Source organism: Chlamydotis macqueenii, chromosome 2 (assembly GCF_036417535.1).
Source record: "Chlamydotis macqueenii isolate bChlMac1 chromosome 2, bChlMac1.mat, whole genome shotgun sequence".
In the NCBI taxonomy this organism is placed as follows: domain Eukaryota; kingdom Metazoa; phylum Chordata; class Aves; order Otidiformes; family Otididae; genus Chlamydotis; species Chlamydotis macqueenii.
The window spans coordinates 19307155-19329170 of NC_141557.1; the positions used below are offsets into that span (position 1 = coordinate 19307155).

General features: G+C 37.6%; 1 protein-coding gene across 2 annotated transcripts in view; it reads left to right on the forward strand.

Annotated features, from left to right (window-relative positions):
• DNAJC1 (DnaJ heat shock protein family (Hsp40) member C1) overlaps positions 1-17522 on the forward strand; it is a 109441-nt gene extending 91919 nt beyond the window's left edge. For both annotated transcript variants that reach the window (XM_086741545.1, XM_086741546.1), the window contains exons 9-12: positions 2807-2926; positions 15168-15216; positions 15709-16187; positions 17308-17522. In XM_086741545.1, coding sequence (XP_086597671.1) covers positions 2807-2926; positions 15168-15216; positions 15709-16187; positions 17308-17376 — 717 coding nt within the window. In that variant the 3' untranslated portion in view covers positions 17377-17522. The remainder of the gene's footprint in view (positions 1-2806; positions 2927-15167; positions 15217-15708; positions 16188-17307) is intronic.
• Positions 17523-22016: the final 4494 nt, after the last annotated feature.

Genomic DNA, 22016 nt, shown 5'->3' on the forward strand with positions numbered 1-22016 from the left:
TGTGGCCCATAACTCTCTACTTTTAATTTTGTATTCAGTATGAGGAGTTAATCCCAGAACGGGGCTTTTTTGATGGAAAATCTGAATGCTTGTGTAGTAACAACAGCTGTCCCCTCACCATGTGGTATCTTCCATTGCTTTACTGTAGAGATGAATTTTGGCCCAGTGTTTCAGTAATATTGGACACACATGGTTTTAGGTGACAAAGCAGTATGTTTGTGCATTCATTTGACTCTCGCAGTTACAGTTGGCTACAGATTAGAACAGGGAGAATACATTCACACCATGACCACCCTCATAGCTGCTTGTAGTAGCTGGATCACAGTAGGCGCTGTTGCATCTAAAGACACAATTAACTGTTACTGAGGAACTGCAAATTCACAAAAGCTCTTTACAGCTCTAGCGGTTGAGAGTGGATTTTCTAAAAGCTTTTTCAAAGATTTTCCAAACTTAAAAATGTTTGAGATCTTCACATTCTAAAATTACTGTCAGCTTGAAATAAGATTAACAAGTTGATATTTTAATATAGCTAATGAATTCTTGTGCTATGAATTAACTATATAATTAGCTATAGATCTACAGAATGATTGTAGTTTTGTCTGTTGTTTAGGAGAATAACCTTATAACTTCTGTAATATTTACAAGTGGTTGGTTAAGTTTTGAGCACATAGGAAAAAAAAAAAAAGTCTTACCAGAAAGCTTCTGACACGTGTACATCACTGAAAAGATCATCTTGATTTCCATGTGTAATTGCTTAGATATGCTTTGGATATGGTAAGAGAGAATAGCTGTGAATTTACTTTAAAAAAAACAAACAACCAAACAACAACAAACAAAAAAAAAACCTGGAAACAACAACGAAAAACCCAGCCCAAACCAGCAAAAAGTCCCTACAAAGTTTTAATAAAATTTAAATAGAAAATTGCAGTAAACTGCATATTAAAGCTAATTTTGAGGTATTAAATTTGACTAACTCCTGAACAAAAGGCTTTTAACCAAAAATCTTAGAATTAATTATTTAAATTAGTTGTGAAAATTTTAATAAATAGAACATTAAGTACCTTACATATTCCCTTTAAAAATCTGAGAAATATTTTAGTATAAAATACATATATGGAGTAGAATATAATTAAGAAATATATGGAGTGTATTATTTTGTTTAATACAATGGAAGTAATAAGGTTATTGTGCAATGTGGAGATTTTCTATGTATTTATCATTTCTTCTGGAGGCCAGAGTGTAATTGTATGATAACGCATGTAGCGTACGTGCTAGATCTCTCACGTACACATACGTTATTTAAGCATCTTGCGTTTTGAATCATCGTAGATTAATTCATTTCATACTTGTATTAAAAACTCTGCGAATATGAATGTCGGAGGCTTTCAGCATTGAATAAAGGACTACATGGATCCAAACTAGGACGATTGATGAAATCCTTGCTACTGTTGGCTATTATTTACTGTCTTTTAAGTGGCAGGTTGTATTTATGCCAATTTATCTGCTTCAGGGAACACTCTTGATAGCAGAACAAAGTGAATAAAAGTAGTTTGCTTTGCAAATGAATGCAAATGGTGGAGCCTTTCGGGAAGCCCTTTAGCAGGAGCAATGCACTTTGATTATGAGTGAAGCTGCCATTTGGACATGGTGAAAAGAGCACGCTTGAACCATTGATTGGGGGAGACAGTAAAAAGTCAGGAAGGGCCCCGTTAAGCTTGCAGTGCGGCAGGCGGATGTCAGTGTGGTTAGAGCACAGTGGGAGAATGACAGGCAGGATTAGTGTCAGGGAGAAGCTTTGCTGTAGTTGTGGAGATGGTCCCTGGGGTCACTCACCTCTGACTGTTGTTCTGTGCTGATGGCTCTGTAATGCAAACTGCTTGATATGTGCCTGTTCATTATCGGAAATGGTGATTAGAAGAGGTATGTCGTAAAGAATTCCTTAAAAATAAATAAAATGGCAAACTACTGGTGGTAACAAAGATTCGGCTCTGCGGTCACTGCCAAAGATGCTGCAAATGTCAAAGATGGTTACTGCATCTTGCCTTCTGAGGCAAGCAGGATTTCATGCCTTAAACTGCTCTAATTGTCTGTTCCTTGCTTTGTTCACTTTTATTTGGCCGTTATGAAGACAGTTGCTTTTCACAGATTGTCTTATGTAGTTAGAGCAAAACATTTTTATAGCTTTTGATTATTGAGTGGTGGAAGCATCCGGTTTGGTTTTGTGGCATAACCGTGTTGGGGGGGGGGGGGGGTTGGGGGGGTGTCGTTTAATAATCTTAATGGAATATTAGAATCAACAGATTTCATTCCTGAATCATCCCAGAAGGCTAAAACATAGGATGATTACAGTGACAAAAAGCTAAAATGACTGCTCTGTTTTATTTAGAGGCTTTTTTTAAAATGTAAAGTTTAGGATATTTTTCTTTGTTGGAAAAAAAAACTTACATGTGCAATTAATAAATGTCCAAAGTTGTGCATCTTAAACTGTAAGTTTTGTTGCTTTTTATCTTTACTGCGTTTTATAGTTCTGTGTTTTGTATAAATGTTGATAGAAATTAAATGTGTTAGTGTATACAATATACGAAATGCATTTTTTGAGTGTTAAGGATTTTTACTGTTGTTCTGTTGGTTTTATGTATTTTGGGCAACAGCACAGGGAGATGGTACCTGCATACTTGAAGCTGTTACATTTTTGTTTTATACTATTTGATTAATTCGTTTGAAGTTTTTTTTTTCTTCAGTATATTACCTCAGAAAAATATGTCCAATATCCCAGTGTAATGAATGTTTTACAAATGTTTTACAGGCACCTGAATGGACAGAGGAGGACCTCAGCCAGCTGACAAGAAGTATGGTTAAGTTCCCAGGGGGGACTCCAGGTCGATGGGAAAAGATTGCTCACGAATTGGGTCGATCAGTGGCAGATGTGAGTTCACTCAGATTTGCATTGTATAGAGAGTGACAAACCAGAACAAGACAGGCAGTGTAGAAGGCAGACGTATATGGGGGCCAACATTGTCTTTTGAGAGGCTACAATCCTTTTAGGACCTGGAAGTGAACCATTAACTAACTATGCAAGAAGCAGATGTCAGCCAGTCTTTCCCTCCACAATTAACAGCTGTAACTGATCAGCTGGATGGGGGATTCTGGTGCTTACAGACTTCAGCTACTGTAACCCAATAAGAGAAACACAATGCACTTCAGGTTTTGTAGCAACCTCCTTTCACTGCAAGCAAATGTTTGTGTGGCTTGGTTAAAGATTACATTTCTGCTTCAAGCCAGTCCTTAAAAAATGTAGATGAGCTAATGGTGTTTAGACAGGTGGTTTCCATTAATTAAACTGAAATATCTTTACAGACTTTAAAAGGAGTTATACATATGATACTATTTCAGCCCACTTTTCTGGATTATAGCATGATTAATAATGATACTGTGTAAAATGATTAATGTCCTTGTTAATTCATACTTTATAGTATTGTACTAGATATCAAAGAAAGATTGTACTTACTGTTTTTAAGTGTTATGATCTTAAAACCCTTAGGGGCTAGGCTGTAAAAGACTTTTCCTTTTCAAGCAATAGATCACTAGAACATGATGTAGTGTCTGGTGAGGACCATTTGAAAGCCTTTTCAGCTGACCTTATTTTATAGGCTCTGGAGGGGTTAATGAGAATAATGTTTAAATCTGTTGATGTACATTTGGAGATTAGATGTTCTGTATTTATTATATTTCAAGAAAGATCTTAAATAATAGGAAACAAAGCCTCTGGCTAGAGTGAAACATAACCCATTATATCCTTCTGGACAATTTGCGTACTACTTAAGTGTTTTTTTCCTTGTTGATATAAACCAAAAATATATTTTCAGAAGTTATTTTTAAATATTTAATGCATTTATACAGTTCTATAACTCACATGTACTAGAAAATAAGCCATTTGCATTCTTACTGTTTTAGAAAAATGTATTATTTGCAAATAAGTAGATGTAAGCAAGAAGTTACTAACCTACTATGCAAATGAAATTGTCTTTTTTTATTTATGCTGTTTCGTGTTGTTTATCATACTCTTGAAGTGTTGATGCTACTGAAGTGAAGTGAATTTTTTTAAAAGATGCTACATTTTACTAAGCAGATATTAATAGCAAAAATATTTCACATGGCTTGGTAGTATGCAGTGGACATGGGAAAGATCTTTTGAGAGTGCTTTGGAAAAATGATGAATTTACTTGTTACTGATAATACAAATGTGGAATGCTGCCACATATACTCATCATAAAACTGGCACTATCTTAACACTGCCTTTTGCACCATTTCCTGCTTTATTCCTTGAAGCAGGTGTAAAAACATTCTTTATTAGGAATCCTTTACATAATATAGTTGGCCACCATACTTGCACACATCCACTACTGGAAAGAAAAAACAAAACTCTTTTGCTTCTTCCTTTAGGTGAGAAGTCTTGAGCAACATGCTCTTCAGTGAACTGGAAAGAGAAATGAAAGAAAGGTGTATGTTCTAAGAGCTTTCAATTGAAAAAAGGAATTTTCAGGGATTTTTATGTGTGGAAAAAGGCCTGAGTGTCATCCTTTTTATTTCCAATGATCTCCAACTGTATGATTAATCTAAGTGTTCTCCACACAAATTTTTACTTTTTCCTACTGCTGATAATGCTGGGGCAGCTTTCCTGACACAGACTGGTTACTAGAATTTCTGCTGCCTTTGTCATTGGATTGCACAGAGTTACAGTGATTAGATTTTTTAAAAGGAGACACTTAAGCAAAAGCTTCCTGGAAACTTCTCTGGGTCTCAAACTGTTACTGCATCAGTATCAGAAATGTTGAAACTGGGAGCTACTTCATATGTATCCATTCAGCTATTGAACAGGGTGTACAGCTTAACCTTTGTATTTGTTGGAGGTGACATAGAATGGCATCTGAATTTATAGCAAGGATTTTATTTTGCTTGAGCATCACTATAGATGAGTAAGAAATGTTGCACTAAAGCTGCAGGAAAAGCTTCCGGTTTTGTTAAACTTTGTTTTGCATGTGTGGGCAGTGTTTGCTGCCCGAACAACTGTTCCCTGTTTCCAGTGGGAGAGGTCCAGGGATATAAGTTTTGGTGTATGAGGTGCTGTTTTGAAATAGCTCACATAGCAGAGTTTGGGAATCCCTTGCTTACATCTAATTTAACATTAGTCAAACCAGAGAGAGTTTGAAGTATGTCTTATCTGGCAAATGGACTAGATGTTAAAAAGAAAAACTTTCAAGGACAAATTTGAATTTGTTTTTCTGACACTTTCTGTGACACAGGAAATACTGTTTAAAAACTTGAGACCACTTTCTGCTTGGTTTTTCTCCTGTGAAGTACCAAGAGCAGTAAGGCTTGGTTTTCCTTTCACAGTTAGAAAACTATAGAAAGGATTGACAAGGTACAGTGTGCTTGTTTCCGTGTGATTTTAAGCATTTAAACACCTTTTAATAGTGGATTTGCTAAATAGGTGTTAGTAAAAAACAATTCAAAGGAATCCAGTCCAAAATTTTCTCTCCATTGTTGCTTCTGTCTCAAACCTTTCTTCTTCAGGAAAAAAAAAAAAAAAAAAGACTGGAAAAATATTTCAACACGTTTAAAATAATAAGCTGAAATCACTCATATATACCAGAAGAGCATCATTGAAGCTCACTCCCTCTAACCACCCCAAAGAAATCCCATTTTAAATGGTCTCAAAAGTCTTCCTTATTTTAAAAAGTAAATTCCTATGTCAAACTATACTCATTTCCACTAGCAATTTTTAAGCAGGATGACACGAATTGAGCAAGCATGTTCTTGGCTTTTGTGAACTTTTCAGCTTCATGGTGGTTTTTTTAACTTAGTTTACTGCGTTTGTTTTGGAAGGTTTTGTTTGTTTTTTTTTAATTTCTGAATTTTCCTCCTGGCATTATGTTAATGAGTTTTGGAACAGTATGAAGCAAAGTTTCTAATGCTTGGATCTTTAATACTGCTTTTTTGCATATAAAGAAGGCCCGAAAAGTTTGTGCGTCTGACTCATTTCCAGAGAGATTTGTTCAGCTTAGAAAATTATTCCTTGATTTTGCTAGAACATGACTTTGATAGCCCAGAACCTGGTGAGCACGTGTAAATCTTACAAAGCTTAGAGGAACTGAAGGCATATTGGAAGATGAGTACAATTCAAAAAGGTCAGGACAAATTGGAAAAATAAGATGCAAAAAATAGAGCGACATTAAACAGACAGTATATGCAAAGACATGGCAAGATGATGATCAGGTTCACAAATAAAAGACGCCAAACAACTGGCTAGAGGTAGCTTTTAAAAATTAGGAGTAACGTGGAGATTAGCAGAGATAATGAGCTAGATACAAGTCAACATATAGTAAATTGTTGTGAAAAGGCAAGCATCTTACTGAGCATATTCCAAGAGGAGGATGGTAAACCTGCATCTACATCCTTAGTTTGTGTCTAATTTTCAGTATTGCACTTGAACTCATGATTCAATATAAAGCGTCCAAATGAAAATAAAGAAAACAATAGGTCTCTAAAGTGTGACCAACAAGGAAAGACTGTGAAGGAATTAATATTGTTGAACTGAAAGAAAATATGAGCTGAGGATTTAAGTATTCAACCACATAAAAAGAAAACCATAAAGAGGAAGGGGCTTGTGCACTGTATTAGTTTTATAGGGAAAGAACTAATTACCTCAAATTTTATCGCAGGCTGCATTAGACATTAAGGGGCAAAGAATTACAATGGAGATGATAAAGCAGTGGAATAAGCTGCTGTGGAGTCTCCATATTTGCAGGCCTTTAAGAGCAGGTTACACAAACATCTGCAAGAAACAACATCAATGTAGTGATTCTGCCTGAGGTTAGGTCCTTCTCTTCATATGGCCTGTGATTAGACTAGCAAGTGCAAGCTATCTAGGAGGAAAGAGGGAGGAAACAAAACCTTCCCTACAATTAGAAGCATGTGTGAACTCGATTTTAAAAAATGTAAAATTAAAGCCAGATAGTCACTGTAGTTAGTTAGTTATCACTGCGTATACTTCAGCTTGACTTCTTAAATTCAGTAATTCCTAACAAAGTGTTCTTTCAGATTTTTTTTTTTCTTTTCTGCTACTATTCAAATTGGGGGTTTGTAGGCATTTAAGTTAATTGTTATTTCCTAAAATACTGCACAAAAACGATTACTGTAAGGCTCATTATATGGGTATGTCTACCAGATTCCCAGACCAAACAGGTATATCCACATGATGTGATGTAGGCCACTGGGAAAGTGTCAGCCAAAATCCAACAGTAAACAGCTATGTCCATGCTGTAGCGCACCTGAGCTCATTCAGCTCTACTGTTTCTATTTATGCTCCTGTGATGCCAGTATAAATATCTTCGCAACATATTCCTATGCTTTTCAGCTCAGAGCCAGGGGAAGCTTGCAACTGTGGTGCAGATATACTGGAAGAAGGATTACTACCTTAACTTTTGTCGTGTTAAAGATAGGGTGTGTTTATCTTGTCTGTCTTCCTGAAGAGAGACAGCCAATGAGTAATCAACCCAAAATAGATGAAGTTAACTTGTGCTCATTTTATAAGTATGTTTAATTATTTAAATTGCTAATTGTCATTTTCATATGTGCATATTGGGAATTTAGCAGTCTTTTCCCATAAATATGACTTTCAGCTGGCTTAGTATGATGAAATCTTATTACTTTCACAACTGAAAGCTTCTACAGCTTTTAAAGTCATTTTTATTGCAATTGGCTGGTGTTATAAATTAGATTTTCAAGTATTTTGATTATGAAAGGGAAATGGAGTTCAGTTAACTCTAATCAGGGTTCCTGCCTGCTGACCTGGTTACCTGTACCACTGCTCTCTGTCATCCTCTAAACATCTGTTCTTTGACCCATTTTCCTTGCTGAATTTGTTGCTCCAGGGTTAGTTCTCATTCCTGTCCTCCAATACTTAAGGAAATAATTGACCTTTTAAAACAAAATTAAAAAGTTATGTTTGAATTTCCTAAGACTGTGAACACTATAGCATAGTATAAATAATGAATGGAATGGAGTTTCAAGACTACTATTTCTGCAAAAACTATATTGTTTGATTTGACAAATGCCTTATGAAGCATTGTGAAGATTTATAATAATGACTGTCAGCTTTTGCTGAATTCAAAAATTGAGAAGAAGCACTTAGATGTGAAATTATTGAAGTATATTATACTTGACAATACCTACCCTTATAGATAAAAAGTTTTAAAAAAATATTTGCTGAAAGGCATAAATTAATTTCAGTAACTACAAAGAACGTTCTAATTGTAAAAATAACAGAGGAAGTAAAAGCTGTCTGGCATGCCAAACAAACTTTAATGTGATTATTAGGCACAGATTTTTTAAATTAAAGGCAAAGATATCTCAGATTTCATACTTGTGAAGTAATATAATTCACTTGTTTTACAGGATTTAAACTGATTCTATTTGCTCCTGCAGTCACTAATCTCATGCATTTGTGTTGCAAAACCAGACTGATTGGGATTTGCTGCTTGTACAGAGAAACACTTAAGGTAGACAGCAAAACAATAGACAGGTGGATATATTTGAGCAGACATTCTGAAATACCATGACACTCAAAAGCATAAGGTTTGGGGGGTGCCTGTTTTGTGATATCTCTTGTATGTCCAAGCAACAGTTTCAACCTTTAAGTCTGACTGCATGAGTTCGTACTAATTGTACTTTATATGCCATTCTAAAATAGATTTCTTATTTTTGACAAATGCAAGCTCATTACCTTGCCAGCAAGAAAACCATCTGTGTAAGAAATGATCCATACGTAAAAGTGAATTTATTTTTTTTTTTTTTTTTTTACTTCTGGAGATTAAGTGTTTTCCCAAGCCTGTTTTACATTTCATTTTGTGTAATATATCTGTCTTAACTTGAGTACTTGAGTACTGTGTTCTGAAACACTCACCTTTAGCAGCTTGCATATATTTATGTAATCAGTAGTTCTTCCAGTTGCTTATTGAAGTATAAAGACCTCGTTCTGGATCGAGGTCCAAAAGAGGTTATGAATATCTAAGATGGGATTTAGATCGTACGTAAGTGATATAGATTCCTCAGTCTGCGAGTGAAATCTGTGAAACACCTGTCTAATCCCACAGACACACCACAATGTTTCTGTTGATACTTGGAGCAGAGGGAAAGGTGGTTGCTGTTGGCAGTTCCCTCATTGCACGAAGTTTTCTTCTGAGCAGTCTTACAGTTGCCCCTACAGTATTCGCAGAATTGGGCAGCACAATGCATCTTATATCCAAATGCAAAATTGATTTATTTCCTTCATAAAGCATGACCAGAGCATGCTTCTCACTTAAAGGAGAATGGTTTTTTACAGAAGACAGTGAGACACCAACTTTTAATTCAAATAGGTGGCTTGTGGGGTGGTCAAGCCAGTGATGCTGCAACTTTTTAGAGTGGCTTGAATTAATGTGATGTCCCGCATACATCCTGGTAAGCTGGTTTTGAATTCTATTGCAGAATTCACATCTTCCGACTCTCAGGAAAAGTAATGGATTTTGCATCAACAGTCATGAAATAAGATGTCCAAGCAGTTGTTGCAATGGGCATTTGAGACACCAAACTTTTCTCTTACATGAGTGCCCGTAACACTGAGCTCAAGGCTCTCAAACATGGAGTCTAATTGACAAAAAAAAAAAAAAAGCATAATATGAAGTCTCCAACATCATGACAATTCTAGTTGCTGAGTTCTTCCTCTTTCTGTGTCCTGAAGAAAGGAGCAATTGTTCTGCTGCTTTCTAATAACTATTTGGGCACTTAAACTGGGGAGAGGCCAGTGTTCTACATCTGGTAATTTAGGCCAAGTTTGCCTTTTTTGCAGGCCACATCTTAAACTGCCTCATAATTGAACTCACAGTTGTTTGGGGGATTTCTGTTGAGGTAGTTACCTCTTCTCCATCTGCTGTGGCAAAGTTCAGAATCACACATGGCTTCGAAGTCCATAACCGTAAGAAAACTGTGCTGTTGCTGGCTGCAACTGGTTGGTCTAAGCAAATTCAATTAAATTCATAACATGTTTCTTAGTTTTTTTTAAAGAATAAAGCACATTATCCTTAAAATTTGCTATGTTAGCATTAAATTTGACATGTAATTTGCACAGTGGATAAAGACTAGTTATGTTACATACTTTTGGGAAAATCAGTAATAATCTACTAAGCAAACTGTTACAAGCAGTGCCAAAACAAAGGTGCACCTTCTGATTTGAAATATTTCAGTAGAGCTAGGAAGTTGTAAATTAGCATACTTGCAGAAATGGAGAATGATTTGGCTGATGCTTCAGTATTTGAAGTTTCACCAGTCTGTTAAAACTAGAAGACAATTTTAGCAGTCCTTTTGGTGTATGTAAGGGAGAGCAGTTTATAAAGCAGTGAATTTTGGTTCTGTCACATGAAAATAAAGGAGTGGGTCATTATTGTTGTCTGACTGGGATCAAACAGTTCTTGATGCAATTGTGGTTGCTATGAAAAAAACTATTTAGATCAAGACTGGAAGAACAACTCAGTGCAGCAGGTTGTATTTTGGTTATAAGGGGAGAACTTCAAATTTGGCAATTTATTCTGTGCTGTTCTGGAAGGTTAGATCTGAAAAACCTACTACTTCAGCAAAGCCAGGAAGGCATTAAAATCCTGTTGTGTCTGGCTTTCCTTTATGAGAAAAATGTGATTATAACTCAAATTAGCCTCAAAGATTCAAGAAATTTCTCATTGCTGCATATTAGCCTCAACAACTCACAAGGTATCTTCACATTTTTTTTTCCATAATTCCACAGATCTTGGCATTTTTGCACAACATAACTAGATGGATAGCATGCAGGAAGATAACTGGGTGAACAGAACACAGCTACTGGGACAGCAAATTTCTGATAGTTGATCCTGAAAAACCGTGGCAGCTTTAGTAAATATTTAGAGAACTTCTGTTCAAGAAGATGCGAAGAATAGTAAACAATTTTATCAGGAGCTCCAGTTTTCTGTAGCACAATAACATGTCATCCTTCCGTGCAAGAAGGTTATATACATTTGGGAGGCCAAGTGACATGGGTTATTTCTTCCTCTACAGATCTTACATTATTTTCCACAGTGTTATCAGGACCCAAAAATTTGTACTTCTGTAATTATCTTGTGCAATACTCACTAAACTAGTATCCTGGTCAGAGAAGGAAGGTAGATTGTTACCCACAGAAGATTTCCAGGAGCCAGCAAAATGGTGATGGCTTCAAAGCCCCGTTGGTGTTTGCCCTGGTGTTTGACCTGGGCTGGTCATGGTGCTGGAGGGGTCAGCTGAAGTGAAGGGCTAGTGGGTGCTGCTGTGGGAAGGGGAATTGCTCTTCATCATCTGCAAAAGAGCTGTTTCTCTCTGTTTGGCATCAGTAGGATCACTGTACCTGACTCTACAGGATTTTCCCTTTAGGTCTGTCACAATTCTGTGCTTTTTTTTATGCCTGCCTTCCCTGCAGGATGACAAGTAGCCTCTCATTCATGTGGTAGCAAAAGTTGCTTTTGACTGTGCTACTGAGTGTCTTTTAAGCTGACTCTGAATTTTTTTTTTTTTTTCTCCTGTATATCTCTGAACATTGTCCAATCTGAAAGAGGTGGCAGGTGTCCAGGGTAACAAGAGATTTAACATCTGGATGGTCATGATGAGGAATGTTTTTAGTGCTCGGTGTCTTGTTGAGTAGCAGCTAGGCTTGTGATCTGGACTAATTGTCAGCAGTACAGGAGGAAACCAGCTCTGTCTGGCTTTCATTGCAGAAAATTATCCCACTAATCCCACTTGCTTTCAGTATAATCTTTCTGTAGCTGAAGAGCTATTGAAACTGAATTCAGAAGGGAGTTCTCAGAAGTGAGCTGTTCCTATGGCTTCTTTCTGTAGGTCCCATAGTAAGATGGTTTATTTCTACTTCAGCAATTTGATTGCTTGCATCTAACTTTTTTTTTTTTTTGTCATCTGTCTAAGAAAACCTGTTTCATTGTGCATGTGAGTACCTGACTTTTTGTGACTTCTGTTATCCGTGGGATGCCTAGGTTATTATCTGGGCACAAAAACGGTCGCGTTTAAAATTGATTCCTATAAAATAATGCAGTATGTCTGTTCAGCAGTTCAAATACTTGCAAGAATATGAGATCTGCCCTCTTCTGTTTTGAATCAATTTCACAGTCTTGATCCTTATTATTCAAGGTGTCCCCAGACCTAGGATTTCTTAAGGGCTGGCTAATACTCTGATGAAAACTTTTGTCAGTAGCAGCAGGCTTTTAGCACAACTTTCCACAGTCATGATAAAACTCTTAATATACACGAAAACTATAATTTTAAAGCACTATGTAGGAACAATCAACAATAATAACTAGAAGAGTAATTCTGCAACTGCTTCATACTTTGAATAACAGTATTTCCAAGTATGTTATCTAATGAGAACATAATAAAATAGGCAAGTTATAAAAAATTGAGCAGAGAAAGCAATGGAGCAACTTACATTGCATAACTTCATGATTTTTTAAAAATTACTGTTAAGAACTAGCTAGTAGATAGCACTACTCACCACTGGAGAGGAAATTTAAATTTATATTAAGGATGTCAGAAAGTATGGAGGAACTGGCAGCAGAAGAGCCTGTGAATTTGAGTAGCAAGAACAGAGTGATTGAACTCAAACAGATCAAATTGAAGTACAATTTCATATGTTCCACAGGTTGAATTCCTAATAATCCTTAGGAGTTTAATACTGACATGTTATGATTCTTGCCCTGTGTCAGCATCTTTAATGGCGATGACAGTTGAAACTGATGGACCAAAAAAATCTTAAATCTAAATAAGTGATACCTGAACTCTAAGTGACAAGAGCTGGATTTAACATGAATTTTATAGAGCATCTGGAAAAGGACCTGCAAAATCATCACTATGAAGAAGAAAGCTGACAAAAAAATTTTAAAAAGAGAATAGCAGACAAATAATCTTCTTACGTAACCTGCAAATGATGATAGCGAAGCTGTGAGTAGGCAGCTCGATGAGTTGTCAAACTTACATCAACTGAAGGTGCTTGTTCACGGTTTGAAATTGTAGATTTTCAGTATCTAAACCATACACACACAGGTGTTATTTCCAGCTTACCTGGTGAATGTTCAAATTGAAAGTCCATCAAAATATGGACAGATATGGTAATGCCTTCAAAAGAGAAAGTTTTGAAAATATTATATGTGATAAATGGAGTAACTTACTATGAATGCTACATCTGGGTTCACCAAGTTGTTATAGCTGAGGTTATCCAAAATAAGATAACCTATGGCAACACTGTTATTTCTGAACTTTTTGCCTGTATGGGGAAATGTGAAATGCCGTTAGGACCTAGGAATAAACCAAAATCCTTCACTGTTCTGGTGGAGAGGGCTGGTTTAGATTCTAATTCAATTAGATATAAATTTTGCTGCATATTACATCTATTATGGGATACCTACACTAACCTGATTTGGAAACATCTATCTTGTAAAGGAAACTTGCATCCAGCGTATTGATTTGCACCACTTCCAATACAAATTTTATGTTGCACGTGTAGTCTCAGTTTGAAAGATAAAATTATAATTACCAACCTCTGAAAATGTCAGAGGTTCAACATAGAGAAAACCGAACATTGGCACTGAGGTAGCAGCTCAGTATACCTGTCTTTGCTTGCTATTTATTCTGCTCTGTTTTGTACAGGGAATCTTTTCTTCTCTCTTTCTCCTGCCTTCTTGGCCTGATGAGTAGGCTGTAAATCTTTCAAAAAAGTACTTAAAAAAATAGCACAATGGTTTAGAAACAGTTTTCTGGAATACATGAACGTGTATATAGATAATGCCTTGTCATATTCACAATTAATCCACTGCATCATTGCAGTAAGCTCAAAAAGATCAGCTGCATGACAAGTTCTTCTCACTCTTTTCAAAATAATCTATTATAATCAGTTTATTTAACATAGTTTATATTTAAGAGATGCATCGCAGGACACCACTAAGGATCCATCCCGTTCGGCAGTCAAGAATGGATTCCTCAGCCTTTTAAAGCACTGGCCCTGTAGAGACACTGCTAATAATGGAAATGGAACATTAACATTTGAATTGGGATTATTTTAGACTACAAACTCTTCAAGGAAGGCAATTTCTATTAGTGGGTCACCTGTTTCAAGGAAGATCCATCCTGTTGTTTCAAAATCAGCATCATGCAGATCACAGAACTGTTAGTGCTACTTAAAATCACCTGTTCATATTAGTATGCTGACACCTCTCTGAATGGTCAAAACTTTATCCCACTGCAGCAGTCGAAACTGGAGTTTTCTATGCCAAATGTCTGCCTCTGGATAAAAGTTTTGATTAATTAGAGTTGGGATTTTTTTTTGTTCACAGAGTTTTTATCTAAAATTAATCATCCCAGAAAATGAGGCTTAATTTGTAGGGAAAATAGACCACTTTGCCTCGTTAAGTCTTGCTGCCATTAGGGAGATCCAGTACTTGCCCGTTTCTAAAGCAAGGTCCTGCAATTTCATGGGCAAAAAGGTGGGTGGGAGGAACCAGAGTAGACTTAGAAGCAGATGGTTCCGAAGTACTCGCTTGTGAATCTTGTCATAGTACAAAAAATCCTGAATCTTTTTATTTTCTTCTTCTTCCAGCAAATAGCTGTACAGCCCCTGGCAGGTTCACTCTCTAGTGCTGCTCTGTGTAGAGGATAATTGTTATTCTTAACGCTAACATTGTTCAGTATTGAGAAACTAATATATAGAAAATAACTCATTTGTTTCCATTTTCCTCCTCTTCTTCTGGTATTTTTAGGTTAGAGAATTAGGGTTTAACAATGAAAGAAAATAAAATTTGAATATCAGCTGTGATGTGTTATGGTGATAGGAATAGAAATGTGTAGTATTGCTTAGATGATTTTAATAAGCTAGAAGTGTTTTGGAAAGGACAAAGTCTGGAAAGTTGGGGCTCCATATATGAACAAAGCCAGCAGAAGACCATCAGCCTTGCCATATTTAGTGTGTGTTCAATGTCGGTATTTTGCAGTAAGCTGCTAATGAATTCTTCAATAGCCCCAATAATATAATTTTTAAGTAGTCCTTTTTTGTTGTTTTCATGCAGGTTACCATGAAAGCCAAACAACTGAAGGATTCTGTTACATACACACCAGGTGCGTGCTACTAGATCTTCACTGATGCTTATAGAAAGCACTGTCTTTGGATTATAGCTATGCAAATACAGCGCATTTTGTACCTTTCGGGGTATGCGTTGCAGAGACACTTTTGCAACCTTACCTTACTGTGAGCAAAGAGAAGAACTGGTGGGTATCCTGAGGGAATGTTTCCCTTTAGCTGCATCCTCCCAGGCTTTCTTATTCAGTTCATTGTGGCTTTTGTTCATTTGTTCAGGCTGTTCTGTTATGCTTGTTTGTATCAATGTAGTAACTTGCTAGTACTTCATATATACCCGACAAGCTCATAATTTGCTAAGTTCCTTGCTCCATAACAAATACCTTGATTTCTCCATAAGTATTTTCCTTAAGCTCTTAATCCAGAAGAGCTTTTTGTCCTCTCCACACTATTCCAGGTATCTTTTATTTGCAAGCACTTCCCTGTTTGTTTGTTTTATTTTTTTAGAAGTGTAACAACAATACTTCTAACAGGTATCATTAGGCTCTCTGAGCTTAAAACACTGGCCCAGAATTCCAAGAATGTCAAAGTCAACGTGAATTTACCAGACCACATAATCACCCAGCGAGAACAAGAGGAGGAAGAGGAGGAGGAGGGGAACTACGATCGTATCCCAGAGCAGATGGATGTCCAAATAGATCAAAAGGAGACCGTTGCAAGTGAAATTAGACACCGCAAACAAAAAATTGTCAGAGCACCTGAAATGACTCTACCAGCAGTGAGAGAGGTACCAGAAGAGAAGAGTAGAGGAAGACGCCAGAAAGATTTTGATAACACCGAGCAAGAAGGAGAGAGTGACAATGAGAGCAGAAAAAGAGAGAAAAGCCGTGTCCCAGAAGAACTGTGGACTCAAAATCAACAGAAACTTCTTGAAATGGCCTTGCAGCAGTATCCAAAGGGAACATCGGATCGCTGGGATAAAATAGCAAAATGTGTTCCTGGAAAAAGCAAGGTACGTTTAGTTTTGTTTGACATGTAAATTGAGAGGAAATGTATTTTCTACCAGTTTATCACTACCTTAAGAACTGAGGCTCCGTGCAGAAAGGTGAGGTCTTTACTTAGCCTATCAGTCCACACATAATCGACCTAAAGAGCATTACTGTCATGTTTGTTTGTTTATTTAAAATATATTTTCACTTAATCCAGTTTGTTTGATCTGTTACAGAAAATGTTGTAATACCTCTGGTTTCTTTCAAAATACATACCTCTCTTCTGCCTTTCAGACCTTCAGTTGCAGGACAAATTTGATTTTAAAACAAATTTTGATTCAAAGTTAGTAACCAAATGTTGGTGAGCTGCTTTGCTTACACTTTTACAATACCTTTCTCAACCCATCTCAAACAAAATAAGTAATCCATCTGCAAGTGTTAAATGCTCAATAATCTCTCTAATATTCTTTTTGTAAGTATAATCTTTTAAAAATAGGGTTCATTGTCATTGATATAGTTGGTCTGTGCTAGATTTTATAATAGTTGTGATAGCTTAGTTTGCTTGCTTCAGTCATTGTAGCTGCAGAAAATCCATTTGATCTGTGCCAAACACAGTGTGAGAGAGCAGGAACTGTGAGTGGGGATTGGAGTGTTTCTCTGGCTCTGAAGCTGTTCAGCAGGATTTGGTGTCAGTAGGTGCCGTGTCAGTGACTGTAAAGCCTTGTCTTTAACAAGGTAACCTATCTGCAGTGAGGCTCATAGCAGAATAACTGTTCTGAAACAGATACTACAATACAACTGTTTAATAATTGCTTTTACAGTCATTGTCAAGAAGTCCTGGGCAACTGTTTTCTTGGGTTTGTGTGCTCTTTAAAGAGAAATAAATTATCCATTCAGAAATGTAAATTGGAAATTAATTTTTCTAATTCTCCTCTTCACTAGAGCAGAAATTCAGTGCACAACTTAAAAAAAAAAAAAACACAACACACAAAAAAAAACCCAAAACAAAACCAAAAAGACCCCCCCAAAAAGCCAAACAACCCCCAGAACCTAGCTGCTCTTCTAGAATGAGGTAGCATGTACAGAGTTAAAGCAATAGTAAAATATCAAACTTTTAATTAACACTTCTGTTTTTCCTTTTAGGAGGACTGTGTAGCAAGATACAAGTTGCTTGTTGAACTGGTACAAAAGAAAAAAATGGCTAAAAGCTGAATGTTCTGAGCAGAAGAGATGTAACTCATCTTTGTCAAAATGAGATTTTAAATCTCATGCAGGAAACTGCATTTTTGTACCTCAGTATTTCTATACATCATGTGCCTTAGTAAAAGAAAATATTAATAAACCTTATACCATCTGAAGTATTTTGTGTGTTGAAGAATGAAGGTGTATTTTTCTACTGGAGAGCTGCTTATGCACATGTGTGATAACAGTGTCTTGAAAATCAGTGAACCCTCGGGAAAACCCACACTGATAATTGCCTACTGGAACTGGTAGGTTTGCAGCCAATGATCACAGAGAATATAAGGAATTTCTTTGTTATGAAAGAGAGAATTGATCTGAAACTGTTAAGCAAGCAGGAGAGTCCTGGAACTCTGCACTCAAAATACATTTTTCTTTCTTGCAGCTATAAATCCAAGACCATATGCTTATAAGCATTTTTGCTGCTACATGCAATGTCCAGGCATTCTAACAATATTTTGAAATAGGTAGTGTTTCTGTCTTAACTTCCTTGTACATTTATATGCACCTGCAATAGAATGCCCTTTTCACCAGCTCCACAGGCTAATACACCATACACCGTGATATCTGAGAGTGCTGGTAATTTGGTAGGGTTGCAATGGGTAAGAACGTTAAAGGGTAAGAACGTTAATTAGAAATTAAGATGCGTAAGGCATATACTTCATGACCAGTTTTTAAGTACAGCATAGGACTTAAAAGCTAATGGCATTGAGCTAAGAGTTCTCATATTTGGGGAGGTTTTGTATATCCTGGATTCACACATATAGTTTGAGTTTCCATTTGAAGAATAGGTAATAAGGATTATTACTCCTTACTTGCTGTTTTGTGTTTTATAATATTGGAAAAAAGTTACACAAAACTTAAAATGCTGAAACAAAGGGTACTTAATGGGCTGTAAATTAGATCAGTAAACCAGAGCAGTGATCATAGTTTTTTGCATTAAGGACTTGCATTTTTTAAAGAATTATTTACCATTCAAATTCTGATTTAATACCAGGATTCTGATAAGTTTTTTAGCTTTAATTCAAAATTTAAATAAAAAACCAGAGGATCAGGTATCTGAACTGAAAATCAGAACCTGGTGGCTGAAAGTCTCCATTAACTTTCTGCCATTTACACTGTCGATTGTCCCCAGTAACTGTTTGCCAATTGTGTTGCTTCTGACAGAGCAGCATTTCACAAAATTTCATCCCATTCCCATCAAACTTTAAGGGAGAAGTGTTTAGGGAAGTGTTCCATATGTGTTCCTTTACCAATTCTAACACTTCAGGTTTTTTGGTTGGTTTTTTTTTTTTTTTTGGTTGGTTGGTTGGTTGTTTTTTGTTTTTTTGGTCACATACAAAAAATTAATCCTAATCTATAGAAAAAAAGTTATATTCTGGAAGCTATTGACTAGACACACAAAAATGCACCTAAATTTTGTTTCACAGAGCACTTCACAGGTTAACTGCATTGGAAACTAAACATATTTAGAAGCTGTACTGTGATCTGTGCTAATTGACCCAATAGTGATTCTGTGCTACTAATGCACCTGTGAAAGAAGAGTCTTGGTGAGATCAAGGGAGGTATTTTCAAGAGATATCAGGAAATCTTGACTTTAAAAAGTATTAGTCATCCAGAACACTCAAAAATAGATGACTGTAGCTGTAAAGCAAAGTAATTTAAATGGCTACAAAGAACAGCTGCTGAAATGGTTAAGGAAATTGGTGAAAATTAACTTGGCGGAGCATTGATCCAGGCTAAGGTAGAACACCATGAGAATTGGAATATTTCTACTGTTTCCAAAAATAAGAAAGCAAGTAACAGGAGAGTATAGCCTGTGAGGACGAGTCATGTTACCTTTTCCACTCTGGATTTACAAGACTTCACCTGGAATGGTGTGCCCAGTTCAGCATATCCCACTTCAAAGATGAGGTAGACCATCCAGAAGAGAGGGGGGGGGAGAGAGAGCTCTTCAAGTATGTGAAAGGGGGGCTTTGCACTTGCATGATCTCTGTCTCTCCCTGATGCAATTAATACAGAATGAAGAATAATAATGGGCTCACTTTGGAGTGAGAAGTAGTTCAGATATCTAGTGGCAAATGCAGCAAGGACATAGGAGGACTTTGACACCTTGATTGTTGGAATCTTGAAAAACTTCTGTGTGTAAGAGTAGCTGCTCAAGACTTGCCCGTATGACTACCACACCATAATGATACACTGCCTGCCCAGCACCTTCAGCTTCTCTCCACCTTACACTTTCTGGATGGGAGTCTAAGCAAGAAGGACAAACTTACTGGTAAGAAACTCTCTCTTTTTTTTTTTTTTGTTTGTTTTTAACAACATTCACACTGAGAAACTTAAAGCAGTGCTCCTGACAAATACAGTTTATCTGAAGGAAGATCCTTCAGGCTGGGCAAAGACTGTACCTGTCACTGTGTCACGCTTGTCAGGTTGAGCACCTGACATGATGGATGTGAATGTCTAATCACAGGTGCTGCTCATGCCTGGGTGGAAGTGAGGTGATGCATTGCATCCTTATTGCTTGGAGAGTCAAGCTGCCTGAAAATAGAGGCAAGCTGGCTGTGTAAGAGAAAGGCATTGGCCTCTTCCGCACTGGAACTGCACCATGAACGGGTGGCAGGCCCAGCTCTGTCTCAGCATCAAGAACTGGAAAGGTTTTGCCATGCACTGGTGGTCATTTGGAACAGAAAGGGCGTTTCACACTTCAGTAGCCTGGCAGCCTAGGTCTTGGGAGGAGGACTGAGACTCAGCATCCAGCATCAGTGGATCTGCTCTCAGCAACCAGATGCTCAGAGACACCCATGGAGGAGGGAGCCTTCATTTAGGGAAAACTTTGTCCAGGCCCCACCCATTCTTATTTCATGTTTTGTTCCTAGGATTGGCCCAGGCTAAGCATTGGCTGTGTGGAGGAGGGTGGTAGCAGTAGATGTCCAAGATCATCAGGCCCTCTCAGGGTCCTCTCCTGGAGTTGCTGGGTTTGGTGGGTATTTTTTTTTTTTTCCACATGATGAGATTGCAGGCCCTTTTTGTCAGTGGCGCCTGTCTGTGTTCCTGTAGATCTAAATGTTTGGACTGTAGTATTCTTAACTTTACAGCTGACAATTTATGAATTGAAAAAAAAAAATGTTTGCAAAACCATCTTTGAATGTGACCTCCTATGAGTAGAAATACTGAGCGTTTGACTTTAAAAGAGCTCTACCTTTTAGGCAGAACCAACAGTGAGATTGGAGTGCAGCTTATGAAAAAAAAGGTACCAGTGACTCAGTCAGTTAAACGTCACCCAATCACATTGCTGAGAGTAGCTCCTGCTAACACACCAGGACTGGAGATGTCATAGGGCCTCCAGCATTAGTTGGCTTCTGTAAGCCATAACATGTCATTGGTGTCAGTAAAGCTGGATTGGGGGGAGGGGACAGGGGATGACACCATAAACAAAAACAGCATAAGGTTCAAAAGCCTGTTGACATGAAACTCTTCCGAAATGCAGCACATTCCCTCTGTGCTGCTCTTGTGACACTGAACCCAGAGCAGTTCCCAGTGTGGCTGAGGGCAGCTCAGTAACCAGTGCTGTGGCTGCCAGGGACCTGCATCGTGGCTCTGGCTGCTCCGGCAGCAGCGGCATTCCACAGGGACGGCTGTATCAGCTGCTGCTGAACTGGTGCCAGATCAGCCACAGACCATCATCTTTGATGTCGGGATCTGCAGAGTCAGTGAAACAAGGTTGGTTCTGACTGCATCTGGCCCTCACATGAACTTGGCTTTGGTGCAAAGTTCTTTCTTTAAAGGGCCAGTGAATTGGATTTTTGTTTAGCTGTCAGAACTGTCTTTCATTATTTCCCTGCTTGTTGATTTTTGGTCCATCAGGACTACACGTACAGAACACCCACTGCTGTCTTGGGCATCTGGCACCAATCTCTGACAAGTTGAGATTTTTAAAGAATGTTTAAGAATGTTAAAGAATTTTACAATGTCACCCATATTTCCAACTCTGCCCCTTTCATGCTTCCCTACATCTTACCCTGAGCCCAATACCAGAGTTCAGGCAGTCCCTCTCAAATAAAAGCAATACATGAGGAAAAGCAGGACTTACTACTTTTATTGGTTACTGTGGGGCAAGATGACTTGCTGGTATCTCTGGTCTATCAGGTAAAGCTTTGGATTCACTTCAGGTCCATGAATAAAGCAGGAGCGATGTAACCCTCCAGTCCATGACTCCAGTAGCAGGGATGCAGAATTTCCTGGAAGCCTTGCGCTCCTTCTTCCCCCTCACCTACAGGTCTAAGCGCTCTGAAGTACAAGTCCAGTGGCCCAGCGTTTGCGTGCGCTATCTGCTGTCCCTTAGCAGGCTGCACCTGACAAGCAAGGGGCTAAAAATCGTGAGGGAACCATAATGCATCCGCTGTCTGCCAAAACCTGCACCATCGCAAGCCTCACATTTTATCTTCAAGAGACAGTACGGGAAGGGTCAAATTGCTCCTTGCTGCTTGGGAAATAAAAGACAAGGAGTTCAGCTGTGTGTTTCCCAACCCCTCCATGGACAATAAGCAAGAGTTCTGAAAAACCACTGAGCGGGTTTTACAAAAAATACAATACGAAAGTTACAGCTGCAG